Source organism: Bos indicus, chromosome 12, assembly GCF_029378745.1.
Source record: "Bos indicus isolate NIAB-ARS_2022 breed Sahiwal x Tharparkar chromosome 12, NIAB-ARS_B.indTharparkar_mat_pri_1.0, whole genome shotgun sequence".
NCBI lineage: Eukaryota > Metazoa > Chordata > Mammalia > Artiodactyla > Bovidae > Bos > Bos indicus.
The window spans coordinates 46,088,146-46,112,661 of NC_091771.1; the positions used below are offsets into that span (position 1 = coordinate 46,088,146).

The 24,516-nt window shown below is 36.4% G+C and overlaps 1 protein-coding gene across 2 annotated transcripts in view; it reads right to left on the minus strand.

Moving 5' to 3' along the window:
- Nucleotides 1-24,516, minus strand: part of DACH1 (dachshund family transcription factor 1) — a 477,973-nt gene that overhangs the window by 211,630 nt on the left and 241,827 nt on the right. For both annotated transcript variants that reach the window (XM_019971815.2, XM_070800335.1), the window contains exon 3: nt 5,696-5,857. In XM_019971815.2, coding sequence (XP_019827374.2) covers nt 5,696-5,857 — 162 coding nt within the window. The remainder of the gene's footprint in view (nt 1-5,695; nt 5,858-24,516) is intronic.

Genomic DNA, 24,516 nt, shown 5'->3' on the forward strand with positions numbered 1-24,516 from the left:
AACACAGATAATTCTCAGTAATTGGTAAAAAATGAAGATGAATGGGGCTGAGAGATAAGGAGCAATTAGCTCATCAGCAGTTACAGCTGTGCACTCAATCCGGATCCATCTCTTGAGTCTCGGCCCCTTTTAAAGAACCTACACAGAAAAAGCACAGGACACCCCTCCCCGAAAAATTGCTATACCTGCCCATCATTTCTCTAGTCTTCCATTTTATTTCCTTCCTATACAAAGACACCTGTCACAGCATGCTATGTAAATTACTACCTCTCTCAGGACCTATGTCTAAAGCCAATCTTCTTTTTAAACTTTTTTTTTATAACAGAAACCAAATGACTACTGTAGACACTCTTAAATTCCCTGTCAATCGTTTCATTATAGCAGCATCATCTGTTTGAAAATATAAGCAATTCCCTCATCTAATTATAGGAAGGATTTGAGGTTCATTAACATTGCCAAAGCAGAGAATCCAATGCGCAACTTCAGAGCTCTGCTTGGTGGCCGGTGTTCTCAGTTTCCTTTTATTTGCTTTCTCAAGGTCTCCAAGACTTTTTCCTGAAATCACAATATTAATTTTGCCTTCCAAATAGACACGTGAGATAGAAGAAAGGAAATGACTACAATGTAAAATATTTTATTTCTTCAGGACTAGCAAAAAAAAGTTAAGGGGATGATCAGATGGGGAAGATAATTTTATTATTTATCTGCCCAGCTTTTTTTTTTTTTTTCGTCATTGTTTTGTTTGTCGGTTGGTGGACAGAAGTAAGAAGTAAGGAATGCCATTGAAGAACACACACAGCTGTTTAATCCCAAACTAAAATTCTTGTTTTTACTTGAAACTCCTATATCCTTTTAACTATTGCAAATTTGGAAAATGCAAACAAATCCTACATTTCAGGCATATGAAATATGTTCAATTTGTGGATCACTGCATTAGGGTATTCTTGTCTACTTTCCATGGTGTTCAGAGGAGAAACTCTGAAGTCTTAAGATTACTTCACTTCCTCAAAGAAATAACAGCAGTTTGGGGTTATGACTATAGTTTAAACAATAAGATTTTCTTGGGACATCTGTTTTGAGATCACATTTTGAATAGATATGAACTCATTTCCTACGAAGCAAGCAATCTACTATTGTTGATAGCTGTTTACCAGTTCTATGAGTCAGATATTAGCTGGTGGCAAAGGTCCCTCTTAAATCCTCCTGTATTCTTTAAACTGTGTACATAGTGTTTTCCTTAAATAAAATGTTAAGAGAAGTAAAAATGCAGTCTTTTCCTGTCTCTTGGTAAATTATAGTCCACAAACGCTTGTACTTGGAAATAATATTTAATGTATTTATATTTAAAAGAGTCGTTTCCTTTGTTGTCATTAGTTAAGGGAGTAAGATATTAGGTTTAGCAAGTATGTAAATAACAGAGAAACTATTAAGAGATGCTTACTATGTCAATATTTATATAGCATTTAAAAACTAGAAGTTAAATTAAGTTTCCTTTATTTAGATTAAATCGATTGTGATTAATTTAGTATCCTCAAAAATGTGCATGATGCCAAAAAAAAAAAAAAAGATAAGTAGATAAAACACAGCTACAGAGACTATGAAATTGACCTTGGGTTCACCGGTTTTAAATTCTGCCTTTCCAATATCCCAGTCCCAATTTCCAAGCAGCATTTTTTAAGATGGTTATGTAGATCAGTCCTTAAAGCAAAAAAATAGCAATTTATCTGGTCTGTATGTTGTGGATAGTGTTGCCACGAAAAAGAATCCAGGACATTTTTCCTTCTTATCTGCAATGTAGCTTATATCAGCCAACCTGTCACAAGATAGCACTTGATATAAACAAGAGATTGCAAAGACATCTCAGTAATCAATATCAGGATGGCTACAGTATGGAAACCCCAACCAGTGCATATCATTTGTCTCAGCATCTATTTCTATGGCCAAATGAAGCATTAATTCAAATCATAAATCTATGGTGATTTAAATCTGGGAATGAGCACCTGCCTGCTTTAATGATTTATTTTGTACATTTCAGTAAGCAGGAGATTTGTCCATATGAACTGACAGGTCACCTTCAGATGCCAGGAGCAGGCTGTTTATCACCATGCAGACTAGCATCTCATCTCAGCAAGTAAATATTAAACTAAAAGAATCCAATTGATTGTGGATGAGGGAGAATGGCGACACGGCCGTATATTTTACTCAGCCTGCCGATGCCTTACTCGGGTCTATCCTAAAGTCCTCACTTCTTCCTAAAGTGATCATTCTGTTGGAAAGATGTGAGCTCAAGGTTACCAAGTAAAATTGGGATGTAAAATAATTATTTGTCAGTGTCACAGGTTTCTTCAAACACCTTTTTTTTTTGGCTAATTGTTGCAATTCATATTAAGAACTAGAGACACTCATCTATAATAAAAACATCCCTCACCTCACCAAGCCAAATAAAACCAAACCAAGCAAAAGAAAAAAAATAATCTATTTTCTAGGGCAACAAGGATTTTATTTACGACCAAGAGGGGGCAAAATAGAGTGTTTCTACATACAGAGCTCTGAAACTAACAGAACTTGTGAGCCACATGAGTACAAGGGAAAAAAAGAACTTGAACTGACTTCAGAAATGCCACTAGATTTGGGCAGGGCTGAGAGTACAATACATCATTTAAGTAGCACCTCTCTGAGGGGTTTTTCTACTTCAAAGGGCTGATAGATTCATGAGAGCAAGTACATTTGTATCCTGAAATATAAAGCTTCTGAGATTCTTGGGATTCCTCCTGGAATTCATAGGCTTCAATACCACTTCCTAAGTGCCTCCTGCTAACTGATGTTCCTGGGGATCCACCATATCCTGTTATGACTGTCTTCCTTAACCACGTCACCCATTAGACTGCGTGCCCCGTGACTGTTGAGACTATCAGGATTATTTTTGAGTTCCTAGAATAAGCTAAAATCAAACACACAACAAAATCCAAATGATGTCACAGATGCCCCCACATTTCCTCACAGGCATGAAGCTTAACAAATGCCTAGTAGAGAGCATAGGAAGACAGGAGGAAAGAGTTGGTGCTGTAAAAAGAGGAAGAAGGTGGTTTTCAGGAGGGCAAGCTGGAAGAAATCGTAACAATAGCAAAAATAATACCCACACAACCAACCTTACACATGACCAAAAGTGTGATAAACAGACATTGTAATGAATAAAATGATAAACACTTGACAAATATGCTTTCCTTTAATTCTCATGATGTAGATACTATTTTTTATGCCATTTTTCAGATTTGGAATGTAAGGCTCAGAAAGTTTACATAATTTTCCAAAGTCACATAGCAGTTAAGAAGTGTTTAATAAGTAGTAGTTATTAGACACTTACCAAGAGGCAGGCACTGTCCTGAGAAGCAGAGAAAACTGCAGCCTGTTTTAAAGCAACTACTTTGATCTTTGCAAACTCAACTCCCCCTCACCATTGCCCTGTACCTTCTCCCGCTCTACCCACTCCCTGCTCCAAACTCTGTTTCCCTGATCTCCAAGTAAAGAAGAAAGGAGCAAGGGGTATGCTCCAGAAGAATAATAAATCAAAAATTCTTAGAGGATAGTGGTATGTGAGAATAGAAGAAAAATGACAATGATAACATTTTGCCCCCAAACAGCTATAGATATATATAACACACATGATCTATATGCCTTAGGGACTAATGGTAGCATTAATGTTAACAAAGTCTCAAAATATTAAGGCCCTCTAGGAAAATTCAAATAAATACCCATTTCTGGCTCAAACTGGATGATGCGTGTCAAAACTAAAAAGCGATATAAACTAGCAAGCAAATACCTTAATGGAAGAAAAGTGATTGCTTCCAATAAAACACAAATTTAAACTGATTCTTGCTTAAGCCATTATGATAGTCTAGGTATCCAAATGATTATGGGAGGCACAAGGTGATCAGAAAACAAATGTTATTTCATAATATCAAATGTTAAGAGTATGTCAATGCCTAATTATGTTCTCTTTATCTTATGCCTATTGGTTTCTCCAAAGCCAGTTTCTGCTCTGCTGCTCAGGAAACTTGACAGAGGTATAAAGTTTCAATATATTTTGTTCAAGTGTTATTACACTGCCTTATTCAAAGATCCCTCCTCACAACACCAACTACCAACAATAAACCGCACTGAAGTCTTAACTCTCCTAAAATTTTGAAAACAATCCAAATTATGTTTTGGAATTATAAGTATGATTTATAATGGCTAATTACTTGTTTTTAAAAGTGTCCAATTTTGCTCTATTTTATCAAAGTAAGACCATTATGTTACAACTGTGTGCAATCAATAGTTTTAAAAAGACAATTACAATTCTTTCATTTCACTTCAATAGTTTTTAACTTTTAGAAGTTTAAATTGAAGTGTGTAAACTATAACCTAAACAATCCACTGCCCTCTGTCTTCTTAATAGAAGCACCATAAATGTGAACGTTGATGTTTCCTTTAGTTCTTTTCAATTTTTGTGCCATTCTTTGGCTTTTTTACACATCTTTCCATCCTTCTAAGAATTGCTACCACCTTCTTTATCCTGCTCTCAAATCAAAGCCATTAACACTGCTCTTTCTCTTCCCTAGTTCTGATGAAAAAGTTATCTTTTTTCTCTTTTGTACACTCCACTTTGGCATCACTAAAGCCATGGTATTTGTGTATGTGTTTTAAAATTACTTCTTACTATGTTACTCATATCTAGCACATGATCTCATGAATTGTTGTGAAAATGATTATCACTGAAGTCCACAGCATTCCTTCTTACACCTACACCTATATGTCAAGGAACTGAAAGCAAGCAGATACTGATTATTAAAGAGATAATCTGTTAAAATGCAGCATAGAAAAGAAAATCTAATTGAACTGCCAAACTTATTGCCTCCCTCATGAACATATATGCTGGATATAGTCTCTTGTATACATCTTGTAGCATCCAAATTTCTCCTGTTACATTAAATTTTGAGCATGATTTCTATATTTTAAAGAAAAATAATTTGGTGGGGATAAAATGTTGTATCTCAAAAACAGAGATACAAAAGATATCCTCAATAAAAATGTGGCCCTCACTTGAAGTTGACTGACAAAATGAATTACCCAAAAGAATTCTGCAAAGATAAAGTTGTTCCTTTTATTTTAAACAGTGACTATTAATCTTACTTTTCTCCACACCTCAAGAACAAAAAAGATCAAATTAAGAAATTGAAGTGACATAGTTTAAATAAGAGAAATTGATAACGGTTGTATACAGAAAGAATGAATCAGCAGCATAATTTTCACTCTTGGCAGCCAGCACATGAGAAGGTAAAGTTTACATTTTGCTGCTAAGGCACGTTCTTCTTCGGTAACCAATGAATTACAACTTAGAAGTCTGTGGCTTTGTTTGTAAATGTTCTTCTGTCACCTCGTGTATAATCAATTATTTCAAAATTCTAACTAATAAAGCTTATTTGTATTACGAAATGTGTTAACTAAAATCATATAGTAACATTTAAAAATAATGTTCTCAATTATTTATTTAGAATACATGTTGTTAGGCTAATTGGCTTCTTCAAAAGATACACTATCTTCAAAGCTAAAAGGAACAACTTCTTGAATGGGTAGCCAATAGCTGGGTTCTGTAAAAGAAAGTCACTTAGTAACAAAATGATTACAGTTAGGTTTCACTGAACAGAAAACTTACCAACACTTGAATTCATGTCCCCATTTTCAGAATCTGCTCCATGTTGGTTATTACTGGCGTGATAGTTGCTCATAGCTTCTAATTTGATTTTTTTCACCTTCATTGCTTCGGCGATAGCTGCATTGGTAGCAGCGGCAGCTGCTGCAGCTGCTGCTGTCAAACCTTTAAAGAATAAATTTAAAATGAGGTAATGCACATTCTGATTTTTCACATAAGAGTTCATGTACTTTATACAACACATATACAAACATATTGGAGTATCTGATTCCTTTATGCAATACTCTCATATCGTATATTCATTCCCAATGAACCAATGAAAGAACATTGATAGAATGGACAGAATGCTCTCCAAACTCCCACATCAGTATTAGCAGAAGCATAATTCGTACGTTGAAGGATAATAGTAGAAATAAGGCCAGAATTCTCTCTCAAACAACTCCATCTGAATATGTCATTCCCCGCCTGCTTCCAATGCTGTCCAGCTGCCTGATGAGGGTAAAAATATAACCTGCTTAACAATTCACCAAGCTTTTCACTAGACCTGGAAAGCTAGCTAATCACCCTAAATCTCCCTGTCTCATGCCTCACTCCCCCTGTGTTGAACTTGGCCCCAAGGCCCAAATGTGCTCTGTGTCTTCAAGCCTGCACTTTCTCACAGACCATCAAATGTCCCAGACGACTCTACTTCTCATCCTCCAGTATTCTAGTCCCAGAGTCCACCCTTCTAATCACTATGCCATGATATTTATCCAAACAGTTTGTCTCTGTTCACTAAGAAAACGACAGGTAAGAGTGATCATGAGGTGATTTCCCTGGTGGTCCAGTGGTTAAGAATCTGCTTGCAATGCAGGGGACACTGGTTCAATCCCTAGTCAAGGAACTAAGATCCCACATACTATGGAGCAACTCAGCCCATGTGCCACAACTACTGAGCCTTCACACTCTGGAGCCCACACTCGGAAGCTACTGTGCCTGCGCACCACAATGAAAGAGCCCACGTACCACAAGACCTGATGAAGCCAAATAAATAAATAAACTTTTTTTTTAAAGGAGTGATCATGAGATTAGAAATAACAGTGAGACCAATATGGAAGAGCAGAAAGAGAAGTGTCAGCTTTAGGTACAGGCACCAGGTATCCAGCAGAGGTTTCAGAGCAGTGTGAACTTCTAAGTCAAATCACTTCATCCTGACATTCTTCACATTCCCCTGGTAGCTTAGATGGTAAAGAATCTGCCTGCAATGCAGGACACCCAGGTTCAATTCCAGGGTCAGGAAGATCCCTTGGAGGAGGGCATGGCAATCCACTCTGGTATTTTTGTCTGGAGAATCCCATGGACAGAGAAGCCTAGCAGGCTACAGTCCATGGGGTCACAAAGAGTTGGACATGTCTGAGCACTACATGAATGATTTCTCTTAACTTTAGAACTTTGACGTCTGTGAAAGGATATACCCTCCCACTGCCCTCATACTTTTTGCTATGGCTGCTTCAGAGCTGCCTTCAGTGCTTCAGCCCGCTCTGAATTTATCTGTATGATTTATTTCCACTCGCAGCTGGTGGATTAGAGACTGAACACCTCTCTCCTTCTTTTCCTCCCCACTAATCATCACTTCTACTTACTACAGCAAATAAGTTACTGCCTCAGGAATTAAAGAAAGTTTTGTTTTTGTTTTCCCCTAGAAACCTCTGCTTTATTTTAGAGGTTAGGGGAAGACCTCACCTTTCCCTCAGATCTGACCAAAAACACCCTGACAACTTTCACCCCAATGCAACAAAACTTTCAGACCGGATCTTTGCATGACAAACTGATAATCACCCCCTAAAAAGGCACTGGTCTGAACTAAAAGAATTCATCTGGGTCTGAACTGAACACTTATTGCCATTTAAGTCCCAACTTGAACTGATTCTCTCCTCTTCCTATGATTGAATTTACTCCCCAGTTACTCATTTCCTTCAAAGATGTTTCAGAACATTTTCTTTCCTGTTCTCTTAAAATTCTGTTTGTGTTTCCCAGAAAATCTCTCTTCCTCAATTCGCCTTGTCACCAGTGTGAACATCCCACTTGTCCTTTCCCTTTATTGCCTGGTGTTGTCCCATCTCCAATTTATGACACATCTTTATCTTTGATTTATGCAGCAGGTAAATCTTGTTCCATAGTATGCAAGTAAAAAAGAACACCTACAACTTGAGATATGAGTCTTATTATTGGATAGTTCTGAATCAAGCTCAGTAGCATGAAACATAACTATGCATGATATGGCCTTACATAAGCTATAAAAATCTTCTTAAGTATGTTTTCTTCATCTGTGAAGTCATCCTATTCACAAAGGGATAATAGAAGGATTAAATAATATAAACTGTGTGAAGAATGCCACATTATGTTTAGTAAAAATTAGGCAGGCCTTGTGTGCTAGTTTTTACTTTAATAAGTCAAGCCCAGTCTTAGCTATGAGTCCTGCAGGATATGATGAGCTGACCACATCCCCCTCAGCTAGAAGCCTAATTCTCCTTATCTGCCTGCATTAACCCTTGACTTTTAAAAATGCTTTCAATAATTTTAGTATGAAAAGAGTACTTATGATACACTTCTATTTCTCCACTTGACATTTTTCTCCCCAGGTTTACATTTCTAATATAAATTCCAACAGATAGTTGTGTGTATGATACACATACATGCTATAACTTAACTATAATACTTTTAAAATATTCTATTTTCAGTATGGTTTCATGATGACAAGAAGAAAGCTATTACATTTACAACAGTTGCTGATTTTAGTTCTACTAACTCACCTTGATGTTTGATGGGTCCTCAAATTTAATTCTTTAATAACTTTCGAATTCAGCCAATTTTCTCCATCTCTATTGGCTCCCCCTAGTACAAACTGTCGCTTTTTCTTCCATGGAGTATTGTAATTATTCTTAACAGCTTTTACTTTCTCTACTTTCAGTCTCTTATGATTCATGCAGCAGTCAACATAACCTTACGAAAATGAAAATCCAATCCTGACATTCAATGCCTGCTCTGAGGAGCAAGTTGGGTGCTTCATGTGTCTGTCAGGGCCCTGTGTGCTCAGTCCTCTGCTTCTCTGTGTGGCATTATCTTTCCACCAGGTTCCTTTTGCTTTCTGTCTTCAGAAACATAGACATCTTTCGCATCTTCTAACAAACATTTCCTCTTTCAAATTAGACTCTGCACATGGTGTTCAAACTTTCTAGAAAAGCTGTCCAGTTCCATACCCCAGACCTGTCCCTGCAAGCCATGTGATGGCTTAAATATGATGCTCCACAGGGAGCAGGCTCAGGATCCTGACTCTTTAATCAGCTTCCTTAGTGGTTCAGACAGTAAGTATATGCCTACAATGTAGGAGACCTGAGTTCAATCCCCGAGTCATGAAGATCTCCTGGAGAAGGAAATGGCTAACCACACTAGTATTCTTGCCTGGAGAATCTCATATACAGAGGAGCCTGGCAGGCTACAGTCTACAGCCTTACAAAGAGTCGAACACGACTGACTGACTAACATTTTCATTTCACTTTTCTTTTTTCAGTGGAAACAGGCTTAAGATTCTTACTCCTCAATCTACCTAGGAAAGAGCTCCAACACTTCAAGAATCAATCTAAGACTTGCTTATTTTAAAGAGCTGACTTTCCCCACCCTACTCCACAAGAGTAGAGCTTGTGTTCTCAGCTCTGTTGAATGAGAATTTGTCTTCTCTGTGCATTAGAATCACTCACAGAGCTTTAAAACCATACAAAGAGCTGAGTTCTATCATCTGAGATTCTGGTTATTTTGAGTTGTATATTTGAGTTGAATTTACTGCTCCTTGGGTTATATTAATGTGAAATCTGAGAACACAAACTCACTCCCTTAAATTGTTTTTTTTTTTTTTGAGGGGGAAAGTGGGGAGAGGGATGTTGCTTGGGGGGTTAGTTAGGGCTGACTCCTCTAACTAGGTTATAACACCAAAAGGACAGAAAAACATTCTTAATATAATTATCTCAAACACTGAAGCCAAAGCCTGGCAAAATTTGTATCTGAATGAAAAAAATGCTTCTGAAATTGGATTACCTGAAAAGCCACAAGAGAAATATGGGCATTATTTTGACAATATCGGGCTTCCCTGGTAGCTCAACTGGTAAAGAATCCACCTGCAATGCAGAAGACCCTGGCTTGATTCGTGATCAGGAGGATCTGCTGGAGAAGGGATAGGCTACCCACTTCAGTATTCTTGGAATTCCCTGGTCCCTCAGCTTGTAAATAATCCACCTGCAATGTGGGAGAACTGGGTTTGATTCCTGGGTTGGGAAAATCCCGTGGAGAAGGAAACAGTTACCCACTCCAGTATTCTGGCCTGGAGAATTCCATCGACAATACAGTCCATGGGGTCACAAACAGTCGGACACAACTAAGCGACTTTCACTTTGACAATATCAATGTATGCCATTAAAAACACTTTATATATATTGCAGTCAATAAATATATACTAACAGTAGCAAATCTCATTAACTTAATAATAAGCATTTACTCTCCATTGCTGGAGACAATTACAAAAGTCTCACCTTCACTTCTGCATTTATTGCACTTTCTGTTGGCCTTATCATAGCCCTTTCAAATCATTAATGTAATTCTCAAATCCTCTCTGGCTTGCTGCCTCTAGTAAAATCTTACTTTAGAATATAGACACTCACTTTAGAAAGAGCCCCCACTGTATATTTTGTTCCCTATTGAAGCTGCCTTTGAAAGAACAGTTTAACAAATTCACAAAAAAGCTCCAGTGTTTTGTCTATGTTTCATAGAGAACACAGTGTTAAAACTCTTCCAATGTAATCAAGAATGGTTTGCTGGTGCGACATGCATGGACCCAGAGATTATCACATGAAATGAAGTAAATCAGGCAAAGACAAATATCATATGATGTCACTTATATGTGGAAATAAAAAATGATACAAATGAACTTATTTACAAAACAGTCTCACAGACTTAGAACACAAACTATGGTGACCAAAGGAGAAACTTCGGGGGAAGGATAAACTAGGAGTTTGGAATTAATGGATACATATTACTATATATAAAACAGAAAAACAACAAAGACCTAGCATATAGCACAGAGAACTATATTCAACATCTTATAATACCTTATAATGGGAAGGAATATGGAAAAGCATAAATATGCTTATATATGTATATAACTGAATCACTTTGCTGTATACCTGAAGCTAACAAAACATTGTAAATCATCTATGAAGTGAAGTGAAGTCGCTCAGTCGTGTCCGACTCTTTGCGACCCCATGGACTGTAGCCCACCAGGCTCCTCCATCCATGGGATTCTTCAGGCAAGAATACTGGAGTGGGTTGCCATTTCCTTCTCCAGGGGATCTTCCTGACCCAGGGACTGAACCTAGGTCTCCCACACTGCAGGCAGATGCGTTAACCTCTGAGCCACCAGGGAAGCCCTCTATTCAATATGAAAAAAATTTAAAAAGAATGGTCTGCTTGTGTAAACACTGGTAATAAAACATCTACCACATACTTTTTCTCCCTGTGTGAGCTTTTCCTACTTAGAACTCTTTCCACTTGCCTCATATTCAGATTTCATGATATTCTCCTTCAATATCCCACCCTGAAACAGCACATTTATGACTGCTTTTAACTTTTTCCAGACAAAACAAGTCCTTTTTTCCCCTAAGAACTAGGTAATCCAGTTTCTCGACGTGATAATCTATATCAAATCCAGCTGCGGAGCTTGGTAAAGTGGAAGATTATCATCGCTGGGGCCATATTCACAGAATCTATCTCTTAGATGGGCTTCCCTCATAGCTCAGTTGGTAAAGAATCTGCCTTCAATGCTGGAGACCCCGGTTCCATTCCTGGGTCAGGAAGATCCCATGGAGAAGGGATAGGCTACCCACTCCAGTATCCTTGGGCTTTCCTTGTGGCTCAGTTGGTAAAGAATCCACCTGCAATGGGAGACCTGGGTTTGATCCCTTGGTTGGGAGGATTGTATAGTCCATGGGGTTGCAAACAGTCAGACATAACTGAGCGACTTTCACTTTTCATTTCTGAGAGATGGACTGAAAAATCTGTAATTTTATCTTTCAACAGGTTGATTCTCTGCCCTTAGATTATTTGATGACAATAATATACCATATTAAAGTGTGGCTGCATTTTACAATAAAAGCTTATTAGCCTGGTAGTAGTTTTTGAAAGTGAGTATAGTTCAGAATCAACAAGGAAACTTGTTACAAAACAAAATTAGGATGACTCAATCATCAGGATCTGAGACACACTGCTGTAGACGCAGACTCAGAACTGTAGGTTCAGACTTTGGAAAATTGAGTCTGAGCACAGCAGAAGCAAAGAGGCCAGCCAGGTAATGCTGCACTTCCGTGTGATATAAATACAGTAGTCCTGTGTGTGATTAAGTCAACCAACAACTTACACTGACAAATCTATTTGGTATATACAGTAACTGTTAACCAAAGAGCTTAAGTAACTTCTGATTCTTCAATCACGTAGAATTTTTATCAGATTTATTTCTCTCATTGGGGGAAAGTTATGTGTATATATATAACACACACACATAGTGTGTGTGTGTGTGTGTGTGTGTGCCCGCGAGTGCGCAGGTGCACAGTGAAGAAACAAATAAATGAATAAAGAATCTCTCCCACTAAGGAAAGATTAAATCATCTATTTTACTTCCTGAAATTTTCTTTTTTATACGCCCCAAGAACAATAGTAGTATTTTACACATAAAGATCAAAACATGCACTAAAACATGTAGTCAAATATCAGTTCAGTCAGTTCAGTCGCTTAGTCGTGTCTGACTCTTTGCGACCCCATGAATCGCAGCACACCAGGCCTCCCTGTCCATCACCATCTCCCAGAGTTCACTCAAATTCACGTCCATCGAGTAAGTGATGCGATCCAGCCATCTCAGCCTCTGTCATCCCCCATTCCCCCTGCCCGCAATGCCTCCCAGCATCAGAGTCTTTTCCAATGAGTCAACTCTTCGCATGAGGTGGCCAAAGTACTGGAGTTTCAGCCTTAGCATCATTCCTTCCAAAGAAATCCCAGGGCTGATCTCCTTCAGCATGGACTGGTTGGATCTCCTTGCAGTCCAAGGGACTCTCAAGAGTCTTCCCCAACACCACAGTTCAAAAGCATCAATTCTTCGGCACTCAGCTTTCTTCACAGTCCAACTCTTGCATCCATATATGACCACTGGAAAAAACATAGCCTTGACTAGATGGACCTTTGTTGGCAAAGTAATGTCTCTGCTTTTCAATATGCTATCTAAGTTGGTCATAACTTTTCTTCCAAGGAGTAAGCGTCTTTTAATTTCATGGCTGCAGTCACCATCTGCAGTGATTTTGGGGCCCAAAATAATAAAGTCTGACACTGTTTCCCCATCTGTTTCCCATGTAGTGATGGGACCAGATGCCATGATCTTCGTTTTCCGAATGTTGAGCTTTAAGCCAACTTGCTCACTCTCCTCTTTCACTTTCATCAAGAGGCTTTTGAGTTCCTCTTCACTTTCTACCATAAGGGTGGTGTCATCTGCATTGAGATTATTGATATTTCTCCAGGCAATCTTGATTCCAGCCTGTGCTTCTTCCAGTCCAGCGTTTCTCATGATGTACTCTGCATAGAAGTTAAATAAGCAGGGTGACAATATACAGCCTTGACATACTCCTTTTCCTATTTGGAACCAGTCTGTTGTTCCATGTCCATCCAGTTCTAACTGTTGCTTCCTGACCTGCATATAGGTTTCTCAAGAGGCAGGTCAGGTGGTCTGATATTCCCATCTCTGTTCAGAATTTTCCACAGTTTATTGTGATCCAAACAGTCAAAGGCTTTGGCATAGTCAATAAAGCAGAAATAGATGTTTTTCTGGAACTCTCTTGCTTTTTCCATGATCCAGCGGATGTTGGCAATTTGATCTCTGGTTCCTCTGCCTTTTCTATAACCAGCTTGAACATCAGGAAGTTCACGGTTCACATATTGCTGAAGCCTGGCTTGGAGAATTTTGAGCATTACTTTACTAGCATGTGAGATGAGTGCAATTGTGCGGTAGTTTCAGCATTCTTTGGCATTGCCTTTCTTTGGGATTGGAATGAAAACTGACCTTTTCCAGTCCTGTGGCCACTGCTGAATTTTCCAAATTTGCTGGCATATTGAGTGCAGCACTTTCACAGCATCATCTTTCAGGATTTGAAAGAGCTCAACTGGAATTCCATCACCTTCACTAGCTTTGTTCATAGTGATGCTTTCTAAGGTCCACTTGACTTCACACACCAGGATTTCTAGGTGAGTGATCACACCATTGTGATTATCTTGGTCATGAAGATCTTTTTTGTACGGTTCTTCTGTATATTCTTGCCATCTCTTCTTAATATCTTCTGCTTCTGTTAGGGCCATACCATTTCTGTCCTTTATTGAGCCCATCTTTGCATGAAATGTTCCCTTGGTATCTCTAATTTTCTTGAAGAGATCTCTAGTCTTTCCCATTCTGTTGTTTTCCTCTATTTCTTTGCGTTGGTCACTGAGGATGGCTTTCTTATCTCATAGTCAAATATAGTATAGATTTATTTTATTTTAAAATACTTAAACCCTATTTTATCATCATCAATTGGGAGACTTTAATATATGCCTAAAATTCTGTCACTAATAAAATAATGTATTGAAAGACAGTTTGTTTGTTTTTTTTTTAACGTCTTCCTTCGGAGAAAGGATAATAAGTCATGAATACATTGTGCAATTCCTAGACCTTATATTGGCCCTCAGAAAAGGGACTTTTAATCAAACTTCAGTTAAAATCCATAGGCCTTAGAGCATGAAGAGATACTCAGGTTTTTTTTTTTTTTTTTTTCTATCTGATCTTTATAAACTTTCACTTACAAAAGAATGAGCATATTTTTACACAGCATTTGGAAATACAGCTTGTCATATTAGCGTTTGAATTACACTACAAACTCATTACTGTGGGCTCCATTCTGTTTACTCCTTCAGAGCAAATTCTATATTATCTTTTAACTAGTTATGGTTAGATTTTTCTTTTTATCTTGGCTTATAGGTTTCTTTTCATAATACTTTTATTTTTTGATGCACCATTAAAATTTTTTAGAGTTCTTTTTGAAAAAGTGACTGACATGGGGATTACTATTTATCTACACTCACTATCATAGAAAGAATAAACATATGGTGGCTGAAAGAAACACTTTAAAGAGTCGTACAAACTTTGGACAACATTTTTATGAAATAATGCAGTAAGTTATATAATTCCTAAACCTTCAAAATTCCTATCTTTAAGAGATACCAGTTCCGATCAGTAGTGTTATGGGGAATAAAGGTAAAATAGTGCACACAACAGCTAAACCCTCTGCAAATGGTAGTAAATATTTTCAAGTAACCCATAAAATCCAGCACACCTTTATTTAGTTTTACATTTGTTCAATTATTCACAAAAATGCAAATATGACAAAAGCTATCCAAAGCTGTAGGGTTATAATCTAGCCATTTGGCAAACGGACACCTGGAAATCATGCTTCTATCCAATCTTTTGACTTAGTAGTCTCTGTCGATCAAAGTTATCATAAAATCATTAACTTTCCACTCTGTGCTATATTGATACAAAGCCTTTGCTACTTCAAATTCAATATCCAAAATCCAATCCTTGGGTTTATCATTTGGAAGAGAAGTAGGCATTACTGTTGCTTAAGAGCCTTTTCCTTGCAAAGATAGCATTTTCGTTTTGCTCTCAACTTTTATCAAGAGCTTTCAAATACTTCAAATACTGTTATACAATCCTGACTGCTCTCTCTAAAAAGGGAAAAGTACCCCCATTCTATTTATTTCAAATAAGTTAATATCCTTAGTTATAAAGAGTAGATTACAACTATAGATTATAAATATCAATAAAAGAGACATATTGCTGTCAAATTCTTTCTCTGATCTGTTTGTTTGCTCATTAACTTGAAAGGTCTAATCTTTGATCTTTGGTTTCAAAGACAACAAGATGACTTCCAAATGTTTGATATGTTGTCTACTTTTACATCACATTCCATATAAAATGTATTTTCCAAGACTTAATGGCTAAATAAAATTAGTTATAAGCAAGAGATAGTAAGCATTCAAAGTTTCCATATGATAGACTTTTTATGAGTCTGTCACATTACCCAAACTTAGAAAAAAACACTTTAACATGCACTCATTTCTAGCCAATAGTAGTTATTATTAATATTCTGGAATTAATAAGTTATTTATGTCTGGCATTCTTCCTACTGATTATTCAGGGAGACAGGCGGCTTATAAATATCTCATCACTCCACCGTCACAGAAATTTCATCGACAGTGCTCATGCACAGCTATTAGCAATATGAATCTAACCATTACAAGAAGGAGGAAAATCGAACATGTGGCATTAATACGCAGTCCTGGTTCCTAACCATCTGATAGGCAGATGGTGTGAAGCGGATTCTCCAGCTGAAATGAAGGGGCACATCATTTAAAACCTTGTTTGCATTCTAACTGATATCAGTGCCATATTGATATACATGATACATCATGGCAGTATTTGAACAATCTAGTTTGTTTCCGTCATAAATGTTTACAACCTTGTTTTTTTTTAATCTTATAAGCATGTTCAGAAGAGTGTATTTTTAATTTATGAAACCTATTGTTTACTTCTGTTGAATTAGAAGATTAGAGAAAGCAAGAATATTAAATTACCTCAACCAGAGCAATATAACCAAGACAGATGAATAAAGTGGGTTTCTATTTTCAATAAGATGTTAGTAAAGGAATTTTAAAATTAGCCCAGGCATTTTGTGCATTAAATTCATTTATTCATTTAAGCCTTCTAGGTTTTTCTCCCCCAAGTGGCATACAGAGATACTTAATGCTTTACATAGTCATTCATTTAAAATTCTTGCTGTGTGCAATTAATCTTGTCCAACAATTTGATTCAGAAAGTAAAACATCAAAAAGCATAGCTCATTTCAACAGTCATTACTGTGAAGTAATCTTTCTGCTCCTGACAGGTCCTATAGACTTTTTGCAAAATTCTATTGAAGGTGCATTGTAAGCTCCGTATGAGTCTGAATTACAACTCAATTGAAATCACTCCAAGTCTTAGAAGAACTCTTGGCTCAATATAGCAACTTGAAAACACCAGTACCTTTTTTCCACTCTGTCTTCTTCCTATCCTTATTTAAATGCCAGCTGTCTAAAAAACTGAAACTAATTTTCACAGTTATTTTATTTCCCAATACTTTCTATTAAATGGAAATTATGATTGAAATATGTCTGTCCTCCCCATTAAATGATTAAATAACAGAAATGATAAGCAATTAGAATAAATAACTTTATTGTAAGGCAGGAGAGGCTGAAGATTTTGAATGTGAGTTTTTCTCCTAAGGTACATTAGAAAAGAAAAACTGATCTTTCAGACTATTAATGTAAACAGTCACTATACCAGTTTCCAGTTTTCAATTGGTTAAATTAGATTTTTAAATGTTTGGATTAACAACAAAAAATCTACCAATTTGGAGAAATATACAGGAAGTGTATTATAATCTTGAGAATGACTAGTAAATCAAGTATACATCAAGTTTAACTTTCTTTACTGATTAGCTTGAAATCTGCAGCCTCACAGAGTTTACCAAGTAACAGCAATCGTGAAGTCAGAGGGAGTGAATCCCATGGGATGTCATTTGGCCACATGTAAAATCACTGAGAAATTTTCATGGAAGTTTTTGAAACACTCAACTTCTAAACACTAACCCATAGAATCAGGCTGAAACAGAATCGATTCAAATGTTTAAATTACTATGATTTAAAATAAGAAAATATGCAATTTTTGGAAGTTAAACCTGACACAATGTTTTGAATATAAAACTTTTACTTCTATTCCATCTGTTAACATTACCACCTTTAGAAAAATATGTAACAGACACTTGGAATCTGGACTTATAAAACGCAGAGAAGAGAAAGACTTTATCTACTGCAACTCTTTTATTTTACTGATGATGCAACTTAGGGGCGTCTAGGTTAATCATTTCTATAAATTTACACCATTAAATAATGATAGAGTAATCCCAATTCCCCTAACTCCCTCTTCAGTACGGTCCACACCGACTCTGTTCATAAATGTAAAAAAAAAAAAAATTACAGAATATAGTAAACTATGGAATCATTGAAGGAAAATGAAAGCTGTTTGCTTAAGTAGCTTATGGATTGCGCAGGAAGTTGAAGTTATAGACACACAGATAATATCACAAGTATAAGTTAACCTCACTTAACAACCTGATATAAATGTTCATTTGTGATTCCATTTTATAAATTTCAGAATCTATTTGTCGTGAAAACAATGATCATTCAACTGTCTTTTTGTTTAGTCACTAAGTCATGTCCAACTCTGTGACCCCATGGACTACAGCATACCAGGCTTCCCAGTCCTTCACAATCTCCTGGAGTTTGCTTGAACTCATGTTCATTGAGTCGGTGACACCATCCAACCATCTCATTTCAGCTGCCTCCTTCTCCTCTTGCTCTCAATCTTTTCCAGCACCAGGGTCTTTTCCAATGAGTCAGCTCTTTATTAGGGGGGCCAAAGTATTGGAGCTTCAGTATCAGTCTTTTTAATGAATATTCAGGGTTGATTTACTTTAGGATTGACTTTCAACTTTTAGAATTGACATTCAACTTTGTGCACAAAACTTTTAACCTGTACTACTGATGAAATATATTGTTCATAACATTACCCTGAGTCCTATATTTTAAATACAGAGTAACAAGAAATAAAAGAAAGGCAAATAAATTATTTTCCTCTCTATATCTTGAATACAGAACAACTGACAAATAAGAAAAAAAGAAAGAGGTAATCTTTGTCTTGAATTGTCAATAAATTGCTCTTCTTTCATTATTCCATTCTTCACTAAACCGGGCACTAGAAGTTCTCACATTTGTCTATGGCCCAATATTTCTTACTACCTACATGACTGGTCAAACCAAATTACAAAAAGCATTGACCCCAAGCAGGTAGCTCTTACCAACCTGAGAGTAACTGACAGTATTAACATTCTGAAAGGATGTTTTATAAAAGGGCACTTATCAATATATTGGTAACAGTTCAGGCAGGTAATAAGTGAAAAGAGAAAATGGTGTCATAAATTTAATTTCCTGTCAAAGAGTCACCTCACTGGCACTTTAGTCTAAGGATAATCTTTCCACTTGTTTTCTACTTTTCTCAACACCATGTAAATCCTCTGCTAAATCCTTTGATACTTCAATAAGTCTCTCTTTTTTTCTTTTTCTAGAATCATGGTAACGTGCAGGGCTCTGTCGGTGTATGATTGTTGATGAAGAGAGGAGAAGATGAGAAAAAGTTATAAGAGAAGTGATTGTTTTGACATGTAAGGCTTGTCTGTGGGAGTTATCCAATGATATAAATAACTGGAGACAATGTAATCGTAAAGTTTTTTTGATGCAGTAATACAAATTTTTTAAAGTAAAAGACTCAAGAAATACACACACATATATATATTACTTTACACACATATATATAAATGCATCATTATATATATATATGTGTGTGTGTGTGTGTATATATATATATATACACACATATACAGGGAGGCCTGGTGTGCTGCAATTCATGGGGTCACAAAGAGTTGGACACAACTGAGCAACTGAACTGAACTGAACTGATACATATATAGATGGGCTTCCCTGGTGACTCAGTGGTAAAGAATCACCTGCAACACAGGAAGTGTACACTGGATCTCTGGGTCAGGAAGATACCCTGTAGAAGGAAAGAGCAACCCACTCCCATATTCTTGCCTGAGAAATCCCATAGACAGAAGAGCCTGGCAGGCTACAGCCTATGGGGATGCAAAAGAGTCAGACACGACTTAGCAACTAAACAACAACACATATATATATATATATATATATATAAAATATGTTATGTATAATGTATATAAAATATATAAATATATATATATAATGACACATACACACTTTCTAAACAGAGGTTGGGATCTAAGAACAGTATATAGCCATGTTCACAGAATAACAATAAAGAAAGAAATGGCAACCCACTCCAGTATTCTTGCCTGGAGAATCCTGTGGACAGAGGAACCTGGCAGGCCATGGTCCATAGGGTCGCAGAGAGTCGGATATGACTGAAGCGACTAAGCACACACTGAATAACAATAGGATAAGAATGGAAAGACTATTTGAAGCAATATATTCTTCACACTTTTGGCATTACGTTCTTATATTTATTCTATCATTTCATTGAATCTCCATATTCAGCCTATAAGTAATGTATTTTTCTTATATGATTTCAAGAAAAATATGAATGGTGAGAGCTCAATTGTAGTGTTTAGAAAAGTAGGGTTTTGGTTGCTGCTTTAAAGCTGGACTATGGAAAAGAATAATTCTGATTAATTCAGAAAAATAGATATTTCCATGTGACAAGGAAGATAAAAAAAATATAGCTCTTCGTTCATAACTTCAAATTGTTCATCCTTCTCTAGAGCATGGCAGGAAGCCTTTATCATGGCATGCTTTTGTAGTCATAGTCATGATATTTAATTTTCTTAGTGTAATTTAGACCAGTTACTTTCAATGTATGATTTTGAGACAATCTTGTACTTTATTGTTCAAGAAATAAATGCTGTCTATGTTCAAAATGATTTCCCCTTTGAGGTTTGATTAGTATCAATCCAGCTCACCTAGGAAAAGAGCAAGTGGATGTCAAGGAAAATTACCAACAGTTGGCATTACATTATTCACTTCTTTCTCTCTCTTTTTCCTTTTTTGCTGCAAAAATCATTACAACAGAAAGAAATATCTAATTTCTAATATGGCAAGAAATGCAAGTCTTTTGTACATTACAATAAAACCTTTCACTTTATTTCAAAACAATAATAATTTAGAGCAAAAATTTTCCTTACATCTCTTCATTTATGAGTGAAGTTTGTCATTGGACTGATCCAATGGCTTCTCTTGACCTAATTTATGTTGTACCATGAGATTCTATTAAAAGAAACTAAATCACTGCAGTAGATTTATTCACCTTAAATAATTTAAGCTAATTGAAAAAGAACCAAACTGAAACTAAAACACTTCTCTCAAGCATCCAACTTCTGCATATCAATTAGTAATTTAAACAACCAGCTAATCATAACAGCTTCATGTGAAACATGGGCCTGTGCTTTATACACATTTCTGTACTTCCATGAAGCTGAAGAAAGAAATGAACGTCAAATTTGTGTCTGAAATCATATATATCTATTCTGGAGTCATTCAGTTCAGCCATTCAGTTGTGTCCGACTCTTTAGAAGCCAATGGACTGCAGCACACCAGGCCTCCCTGTCCATCACCAACTCCCTGAACCTACTCAAACTCATGTCCATCACGTTAGTGATGCCACCCAACCATCTCATCCTCTGTCATCCTCTTCTCCTGCCTTCAATCTTTCCCAGCATCAGGGACTTTTCCAATGAGTCAGTTCTTCCCATCAGGGGGCCAAACTATTGAAGTTTCAACTTCAGCATCAGTCCTTCCAATGAATATTCAGGACTGATATCCTTTAGGATGGACTGGTTTGATCTCCTTGCATCCAAGGGACTCTCAAGAGTCTTCTCCAACACAACAGTTCAAAAGCATCAATTCTTTGGCACTCAGCTTTCTTTATAGTCCAACTCTGGAGTCATTAGGCAATTCCAATAAAATATTTTCACTGATGATTTGAGACTTTTCTCAATTTACCCAAACAATTATGAAAAGAACACATGGCAAATGAGAGAAATATCTGGAAAATTATATCTAATCACTCATCTGGCAATACATATGCCATTTCAAATTTATAATATTACTTAAGCAAAACAAAATTTAAAACATTACTGTTATTTACAAAAGTTACTTTTTCACAATAACCAGAAACTGAACTCCTATGGGTTAGTTTAAAAATAAAGGATCTAGTCTAATATTACTATAACTATATAGTGTTCTTCTCACACTTCTTGTTGGTAAAAGTTATCAAATATCAATTTAAGTTACGTTAATAGTAGCACATCAAGTTACTGCAAATTATACTATGTTAATTGTCCCTTCATTATAGAACTCCATTTGTAAAAGCAATGGTCATTTTTCTCATGCGATTATTTATTTTATAATTCAGCCTTTGTTAATACCTGCAGTGTGTGGCGTAATCACTCATAAGACAGTTTTACAAAGAATTACAAAGCTTTTTGCAGTATTTTTGCCATACATCTTCCTTCTGAGAATTAGAAAATTCAAACATAACTTTATCTTGGAAGTAAAGCTTTTTGAAATATTGCTAAAGTGCATATTGAATAAAGACAACACACTTAAGCACACTTTCCCCCCTTTAAATAGCATTCATCTTTTCAAAAGCAATAGATTCTCAGTCCACACGGAGTCTATTGCATTATTCATTTCATGTGCAACCTCATGCTGGACCATAAATTGTTACTTTATCTAATCAAAGGAGACTTAACTCTACAGAAGGTCAAAGGTTTAATTTTGTGAAGTATTATCTTACGCTATGAGTTTAACCGAAAAATAGAAGAAGAAAAACAGCCAAGAAACTGGTAATAAATGAACCTTTATTGCCTCAGGCATTGGCCTAGTTAATAAACTTTCATTGAAGGTTTCTTTCAACTGTTACGGACAATGAGAGGAAAAAAATCTTAAATTACAGCCATGTGTGACTTTTAAAGCAGTCATTCTTTTTTATCTCAACCTCCCTAGCTGAGGAGAAAAAAAAGACAAAGAAAGATTGTCTTCGATCTCTTAACCAAAAATGTATGTTTCTAAACAGATGAAAAAGTGCAGATAAACTTTTCTAAAAGCAGAGGTCAGCTTTGAACAATATAAAAAAATGCATTCTTTAGGTGTTGAATCTTAGTGAACAATCTTTCTAGCTAAATGTAAAACTACAAAAAGGAGGAAGAAGACAAGCTGTTTCTGCAAATATAACTCTTAAATTGGGTCTTCTACTTAGCAAAACATGATGCTTTATTATCTCACAATTAGTGCACAAAATTCACTGTAGATTTAAAATTAATTAAATATGCTATAAATAAGTACATTATTTATGTACTGTCTCCCCTGTTTTAGACCAAAAAAAAAACACCTTCTAGTTTCAGAATCAAATACACTTAGAAGCTAAATAATTCATGCTGCTGCTGCTGCTGCTAAGTCGCTTCAGTCGTGTCCGACTCTGTGCGACCCCATAGATCACAGCCCACCAGGCTCCCCTGTCCCTGGGATTCTCCAGGCGAGAACACCGGAGTGGGTTGCCATTTACTCCTCCAATGTATGAAAGTGAAAAGTGAAAGAGAAGTCACTTAGTCGTGTCCGACTCTTCGAGACCGCATGGACTGCAGCCTACCAGGCTCCTCCACCCATGGGATTTTCCTCATGTTATTGTTAGGCAATTCAAATTTTTAAGAAGTCTATCTATTTAGCTGACACTTTCAACCAATAATCACTCATGAATAGTTTTTTTTTTTTTTTTTCATTATTTTCTAGAGAAAAAAATGAACTGAATTCTTCTGAATTAATGTTCCCTTTTTTGTCTGAGATGTGTATTGCTACCCCGGAGCTTGCTCTTTTGATTTCCATTGGCATGGAATACTTCTTTCCATCCTCTCACTTTCAGTCTGTTGGTATCCCTGATCTGAAGTGGGTATGTATAACTGAACTACTTTGCTGTATACCTGAAACTAACAAAACACTGTAAATCAACTATACCCCAACATAAAATTAAAAGTTAATTTAAAAAAAAAACTCCTTTTTTTTTTTTAGGAAGCACTATACTGAGCATAAAAGTTATTATGACCTTGATGGCAATATCTTTATCTCCACACCACAGCATAAATAAGATAGATTCTCACATGACCAAAAGGGTTCACCTAAGCTGTGAGAAAGGGAAGATGTCATTTTCTGCATTTTACTTTAGATATCCTAAAACACAAGGGAAAGAGGCCTGGCTTGATACTCTGAACTGGACACCCCTAGTAGATTCTATTCACAAAGCACATCACTCTCAGCAGGGCACCCAACCCTGTTCCCACCTGGCAGCACATGGACAGAATTGGGCTTTACTTCATTTTAGGAACGTGTCCCCAGGACGCTATCTTGGGTCACCTTTGAATCCAAACATGATAGCTGTTTATACCAGCAGGACCACATAAAAGTGGGACCAGGCTCCCTACTAAGAAATACACTTCACACAGCTGGGAGACATTGAGTTCTCCTAGGGTCGAGGATGTAACACGTTCATAGTAGCAACTTTGCTTCTTTACTATATTTGCCTAGAAGAGAAAGAGAGACTAAGGAGAAAGAAGGAAACCTAGAAATTAAAGATGTTTTAACATGAATTCTGAATGGAAAAAAAAAAAGTCAGGTTATTGGCATAGAAATTTGAGGGTAAAAACATAGCTCTTCCAAAAACATAGTTAAATCTGGATATCAGAAACTGAAGCAGAGTGAGGCAATTCATTTTCATTAATTACTAGATGGTTTTAGAATCAATGAATAGTTCTGGATTTCATGCAAGAAATCATGAAGTGCTACCCAAAGGTGACAGTGAAAAATACTTTCAATGATAAACTTTTTTTTTTCCTGCAGTCTATTTTCTACCTAATTTGTAACCATGCGTATGATTACGGAGCAAAAGGAAGAAAATGTGAAGAAAATGAAGGGACATAAACTACTAGAATAGAAACACTAGGTATAAATGTGTATAATAAAGGGCTATTGTATGCATTTGTGGATAAATAACT